At 57.0% G+C, this 7,006-nt stretch overlaps 1 protein-coding gene across 1 annotated transcript; it reads right to left on the reverse strand.

Annotated features, from left to right (window-relative positions):
• On the reverse strand, positions 1–5,467 carry LOC136621407 (putative RNA-binding protein 15B). Its single transcript, XM_066596893.1, has one exon. The coding sequence runs from the start codon at positions 5,456–5,458 to the stop codon at positions 3,119–3,121; it is 2,340 nt and encodes a 779-aa protein (XP_066452990.1). The 5' UTR covers positions 5,459–5,467; the 3' UTR covers positions 1–3,118.
• Positions 5,468–7,006: the final 1,539 nt, after the last annotated feature.

Below are 7,006 nucleotides of genomic sequence, written 5' to 3' on the forward strand. Positions count from 1 at the left end.
CACGTTGGAGAGGAGCATTTAATATATTCGGAGGCGTCTGCTCTAGATGAGTAAGTGCTCAATACAAACAGGCCAGGTACACTATAGTCCGCAACACTCTACATGGGGAGCACAGGACAGTCCTGGGGGAGGTGGTACGTGCCCCCCCGCATACATGGGGGACACCGGCTGCCTGGGGTAAAAAAAAAAGTGCAAATCCACAGGAGAGGAGGGTCTTATGTGCAGGGGTCACCCCTACCAGAGACAAGAGCCCCATGGCGGAATGGTGGGTAGGGTAACACATGGCAGTGGGCATCTATTAGCCAATACCAAGGCTGTCTCTTGAAGACTATGAATGGATCTCACCTTGCTCTGTGGGGCAGTTCTGCAGACATGCCAGCTAGTCTGATTTTGCACCCCTGCATGTGTTTGAGAGGTGAAATATGGGAGGAAATCAATGATCTAATAACACAATGGTAATGAACAGGCAGCATTAAGGTGATTCCTGACTTGTGATTTGACCACACGTTATATACATCTCCTCCAGGGGGCAGCAACAGCACAGATGTGACTAGCACCTGGAGGGGCAACTGAAGAAGAGTCACAGAGAAGCCCCCATAGATGCAGCTGCACCACATGCCTGAGATGAGAAGCCGTCTCTGTTTCAGTGCAGCGGTATCTATGCTAGGCTCCACGTCCTGTGCTGCCAGCTGGGAGTTGTAGTTCCACACAGCAGCTGTGAGCCAGAGGTAGTATATACCAGACTCCCCCATAATGAAAACTGAGGGCAGGGTCACACGGTTGGCACGAATCGCAATGATGGCCAAAGTGAGCAACTGCTGGTATCCTGGTGAGCATCCGGCCACCCCTGTATATAAATGGTGTATACTGGGATATGCTAATGTGTATATGGGAGGGCTTTACAGTGATAACAGACGTATTCTATGAATGGGATACATCATCCCCTGAGATCAGCCTTGAGACCCCTCCCCTATATGCCAGGCCGCCATGTGACCCCGCCCCCAGCGGACACATCACTGAAATGAACACACGAAAACTTTGTCCATTCTGGGAGTTTTACTAAACACATTCAAAACCCGTCCAGCCGCTCACAGAAAAACAAAGATTGACGGAGCCCCGGCAGAACTACAAGTCCCAGAAGTTAAGTGAGACGATCTGGGACTTGTAGTGCTGGCATCGGGGAAAACGTAAAAGTGAAAACCAACATGCGGTGACAGGATAATGGTGGAAAACTGGTGGCACAGATCCCCGTCCTGCCGACCACTTCCCCACAAAACAATAGTGTATGACCCAATATGGGGGGACATGCTCCTGCACCCCCAACAGCAGGCGGAATAAATAAACTATGTTCACACGGGGAGGATTTGCCGCAGACTTTTCGCGTGGATCCTCCGCACAGAAAACCTGCAGCATTTACAGTAGCAGCGAAGCAGACAAGATTTCCAAAACCTCGCCACATGCTGCAGAAAAGGACAAAAAAATAAAAAAATTGGTGGTGGAAAATGACCAGCGGCGCCGATTTGGATCCGCAGGAAGTCAATCCTAGTGGCAGATTGTCGCTGCGGCTTCCATCTCTTCCAACGAGGGGTGAATTCCGCAGCAACAGGTGCAGTTTGGGAGCTGCGGAATGTCCGCTGTGAACACTCCACGGAAGATTCCGCCCCGCGTGAACATAGCCCGAGGGTTACCATGGCGACTCTTTTATCTGCACACCTCTGCAGATCTAAAGGGGCCCCCGGGAATGGAGAAGACTAACAAGTTATGTACAGACTATGGCGGCTGATCTGGGGGCCCACTTAGGACTGACTAGACATGCCTGCGCTTCATGGGTGGGATATGTCAATGTAGAAAACAGCCCAGACATGGCTAATCAATCCTGCAAGGAAGCCCGTCCCCGAGGGGGCAGTGTTTAGCGGGTGAATCCTGAGGGGAGGTTCTCTTGATATTGGAGATGACTCAGGGGCCCCCTCCTTACAGAATCCAATCATGGCGGGGCACCTGTATAAACGCGCTGGACACGGTCCAATTCACTCAAACTCACAGATGGGACGAGACTTCGACAAGCGAAGACACGATGGAAAAATTGTCAACAGTGACAAACGGCAAAACAGATCAGGGGTGATGATTAGAATAACATGAACGCAGCAGCAAGACGGCGGGTGTCGTACATAACACTGGGGGTCTATTACTACTCTGCCCGAACTTCCCTGACTTATTCCGATCAGTGCCCTCGCCGCCTCCGGACCGGTCACTCTATACCCATGTTCTGAGTGTTGCTGCCGCCTCCTGAGATTAAACTCGCTCCTCCACGCTCTATGTGCATATTAACACGTAGGATAATAGACCACAGGGCGAGTACATCCTATACGACACCGGGAGCAATAAGCGTTAGATGCAGCGACTGTTTGCGGGGGGGCCACACGGAACGCATTACACACCTGCAGTCAGATCTTCCATTGCCTGGCAGTGACAGAGTTAATAGTGATTGTAACTACAAGTACCCGCGGTCTCAGGGCACGATGGAGCCTCATTAGAAGATAACAAGCGACTCCGATCCCCGCGGGGGCTTCCGCTGACTATAAACAGGGAGACTGTGAGCAACTAATAAGAGCCCAGGGGGTGTCGGCTCCCCTCCCCCGCCCACACACATCCGCGTCACGTAGACAATAAGGCACTCAGGGACCCCCACTACCCATGACTCCAGAACACACAAACCTAAAAACGATATGACCTCCCAGAAACTAATAATATACACCCCCTCCCACCCCAAATCTGAAACCATAACCGCTGCGAGGCCCCGGGGAGGAACCAAAAGCAAAAAACACCAGACGGGGAAAGTAAAAAGGACAAAATAAACATCATCATCATCATCTGTCCAGCAGCAAAGACTGGAGAGTTCAGTTCATATAAAACATGGACCTGACGTGACGGCTGCTCTGCCCGCCACCCGTATACACACGGCAGACACTCTGCCTTAACCCTGGAGATGCTGGAAGGACCCAGGGCTGCTCCAATGATCTGCAAAGAGGACACCCCCAGCATTTGGAGGGTTAATGCAACCATGGACCTTGTTACATAAGGGGAGACCTCGGGGGGCCGCGGTCCGGCAGGGGAGGGGTCAGGCATTGTCTTTTACCAGCACAATAATCATATTCTCCTCTAGTTTGCCCACAACTCGCTGGGCGCTCTGCTGGTACAGCTGGTGGAAGTCACAGGGGGGGAAGGCGTAGAGCATGCCACTGGGGTCCCTGCCTTTGCTGCTCGCCCCCACGGGCAGGCTGATAACCCCGGCCGCCTGCTTCTGTTTTAGGTAGGAGACCAAGTTCCTGAGCAGGCGGCGCTGTAATCCGGGCTCCCCAGGCATCACCCCTTCGTTCTGAGGGGCTTGGATGGCGACAAGTACGGCAAAGCCTCCTGTGGTGCCCTGCCTCACCCGGCGGGTCACCTCCTCTAGTTTGGGCTGATCGAGCCGGAGTCTCTGAGCAATTTTGAGCTGTGTCAGGCTGCCCGCGCCGGGGGCAGTGCGGTCTCTGAGGAGGGCAGCGGGCACATCACGGTCACCTTCCAAGAAGTGAAGGTAGGTAGGAAAACAGCTGTTCTTCAGCACCAGGTGACCGCACCAGACGGGCGGCAGCGTCCGTCCTTTCTCCACCACCGGTGAGGATGGTCTCTCTGCAGGGGGTTCTGGTGGTCTCGGGTGGTGGTTCCTCCTGGGCTGGGGTGGTTCAGGAGTTGGGGGTCGGGGCTTTTCCTGTGCAAGTGTGCGGTGGTTGTGGGGTGGTGATGGTGGGGTGCTTGGTTCTCGGTCGGACAGGTCCCTCCTAGGACGGTCCGGACTGCGCTCTATTCTGCTCCTCCCTCTGTCACCGGACAAACTGCGCCGCCGCCGCCTCTCCTCTCTGTTCTTAGAGCCGCTGCTCCCTCCTCCGCCTCGGTCTCCACTGCGGCTGCGTGCCCCCTGCCCAGCACTACGCCGCTCCGAGTTTAGCCATCCCGCCTCGACGAATGGCCTCTCCCGGTCAGAGTAGAGAAGGTGCGGCGGTGTCCGGTCTCTGACCCGCAGGTCGGGCTCTAGTGCTGCCCGGTGACGGCTGTAGGCCTCCGACTGTAGCAGCTCGTAGGAGAGAGGCAGCGGGTACGGGGTGGGCTGGATGGGGGTGTAACGGGACGCGGCGGCGGCTGCTGCTTCCTCTGGTGTCACTTTAGCAAAGTCCACACGCAGCCGGCGGTCCCCAAGCGGGAACCCCCTCATCTGGGTGCAGGCGGCCTGGGCAGCGTCTAGGCTTTCGTACTGGATGTAGGCAAAGCTGTCGCCCTTTACGTAGTCCACGGTGCGGATGCTGCCGAAGCGGTCGAACTCTCGTGCCAGGGCGGCCAGGGAAGTGTTGGGGCCCAGACCCCCCACCCACAGCCGCGTGCTGGGGTTGGCTTTGCCGTAGCCGATCTTCATGGCGTTTCTCCCCAGCAGGCGGCCGCTCATGGCCAGCTTGGCTCGATGCGCCATGTCCAGGTTCTGGAACTTGAGGAAGGCGTAGGCCGCCCCCTGGCCCCGCGCCGGCCGCTTGATGACCACCTCCTCGATGGGGCCGTACTTGTCGAAGGCTCGGCGCAGGTCGGCCTCCGACACGTTGTAGTCCAGGTTGCCGATGAACAGGTTGCGGGTGGCTCGGTGGTCGTCCTCGGGGGCCAGCTGTTCGTTGTCATCGTTGGCGGTGGTGGCCCCGCGGCCACGGTCCTCATACAGGCTCTGGTAGTAGGCCTCTGCGGAGGTGCTGCTGGACGAGCTCAGGGCAGGCGGCAGCAGCAGGTGGCGGGGGGTGGGCAGGGTGGCACTGCTCAGGGGCAGCGGCCGGCTGGGCTGTTGGGTGAACACAGGCTCCACCAGCAGGGGGCGGTCGTACAGGAGGGGGCGCAGCTTGGCGTGTCGGGCTTCTCGGGCGTCGGCCGGCCGCCGGAAGTTGATGTACGCCACTCGGCCCAGGTCTGGCGTGTGCGACAGCTTGACGCTGATCTCCCCGAAGCGATGGAAGTGCCGGAAGAGCCAGTCCTCCAGCAGCGGCTCCGGCAGCGCGGAGCCCAGGTTACTGATCAGCAGCGTCTTGTACTCCGGCACGTCCGCCTGGCTGGGGAGGAGCAGCGGCCGGGGAGGCGGATTGTCGCGGGGCCGCCGGGAGGAGGAAGACGACGAGGAGGAGGCCCCGGCCTGGTTGGGCCTCTCCCGCCTTCCGGAGCTCTTGTGGTGTCCGCTGCCGGCCTCCTCCCGCCGCTCCCGGGCCCGCTTAGCGCGGCCAGGACTGGACTCCCGTCTCTCGCTCTGCCGCTTCATGCTGCTCGCGGACTGGCCGTGCGGGGAAAACGCGCTCACTCCGCGGCCGCCATCTTCCACAATGAGTCGAGAGGGAGAACGCTTGACGTCATCAGGGGGCGCCGGGAACAGGGCGTGGTCCGACATGGTCATGTGACGTGCGCGCCAAGATTCGCTTCAAATTTGACCTCGGGGCGGGAATGACGTCAGTGACAGCAGCGCCGCGTCGCTATGGAGACGGGCAGGAGCTGTAGGTGGGTGGAGCAGGTTGTAGGCGCCGGTGTGCGAGTCTGTTATGTCCCCTCACCTGTCATGCCGGTCAGTTTCTGAGCTGGACGGAAGGCATGTATTTATTTTCAGCACAAGGGAGGATACAAAGAGGGAGGCAAAAAACGGCGGGTGTTGCACTGTGCCCCGCCCATTTATGTAGGACACGCCCAACATCCGAGACGAGGCGTTTTACCGCGATTTTTATCGGCGTTTTCGAACGCACCTTGTTACTGCGTTCCATAGTGTATCTTTTAACGCACATCATCATTCTGATAGGTGCGAGAAAAAGCGCCAAAATAGAGCAGACTGCTTGAACATTGTGATGTCTGAGTGCCTATCCGCAAGGCCCCATTAAAATGAATGGGGGAGTCGTACCGCGATAAGCATGACGTTCAAACTACCGCGGTAATCCTGGCATGTGTTAGGCCTCTCTCACACAGGCGCTTTTTACCGCGCTTAATGCGTTGTTCAGCGCTCCCATTGAAAGCAATGGCGCCGCAGACATGCGATTTTCGAGTCTTATCCATATTTGTCTGTTAAGCGCACCTCGGCACCCATCACAATGTTGGGGTGCGCTAAAACACGCTGTCGGACGCCGACAGCACAAGTAAAATCGCGGCACTTTGCCGCAGTTGTGTGTGTGAGAGCGGCCGTAGAGTGGCCTTTTTACTGTGATTAGCGCGGCATCGCGAGCGCGGCGATACAACGCTCCCCCTGATTTTAATCTGGCTTCTCAGACCTGTGTTCAAGCGATTTTCTAGCGCTGTTTGTTCTACTTTTCGTCATTTTTTAACGCACCCTATCACCCATTACACTGATGCGGGGCCATAAAAAGTGCCAGGGGGCGGGGGGGGGGGGGGGGGGGGGGAGGGTGGTTAATCATGCAGCATGAACGCTGGAGAAAAAAGAACATTCAGTGGGTCTCTATGACTACAACAATACCAAAATTGTTATTTATTTATTTATTTTTTTAATAGTGTTTGCGGGATAAAAAGTGTGTTCACTCTTTTGTACAGGTCATTCTGGATGCGACAATATCAAACTTCAGATTTTTTTTATTATAAGGCCGCCTGCAGACGAGCGGGTCGGATCCGGCAGCGAGAAATCTCGCCGCGCGATCCAACCCCAGAGCCTGCAGGGACGAGCGCGTACTCACCCGCGCCTGGCGGCCCCGGCTCTTTCATGTGCCGGCTGCCGCGCAGCCGGCGCATGCGCAGACCGGAGCCGGCGGCCTAGTGAGTGCGTGCCCCGCACAAAATTAGAACATGCCGCGGTTTGTTTGCCGCGCGAGATTTCGCGCGGCCAAACCGCAGCCGTCTGCATAGGAGTGCGTATTGTAATGCACTCCTATGCAGACTTTCAGCGGCGGAAATCCCGCGGGAAATCCCGCGGCGGGATTTCCGCTCGTCTGCAGGCGGCCTAACTCTATTT

This window comes from Eleutherodactylus coqui, chromosome 3 (genome assembly GCF_035609145.1).
Source record: "Eleutherodactylus coqui strain aEleCoq1 chromosome 3, aEleCoq1.hap1, whole genome shotgun sequence".
In the NCBI taxonomy this organism is placed as follows: Eukaryota; Metazoa; Chordata; class Amphibia; order Anura; family Eleutherodactylidae; genus Eleutherodactylus; species Eleutherodactylus coqui.

Bases quoted from the DNA above. Each gene is read 5' to 3' on its own strand.
- LOC136621407 (XM_066596893.1), bottom strand. From the start codon at position 5,458: ATGACCATGTCGGACCACGCCCTGTTCCCGGCGCCCCCTGATGACGTC.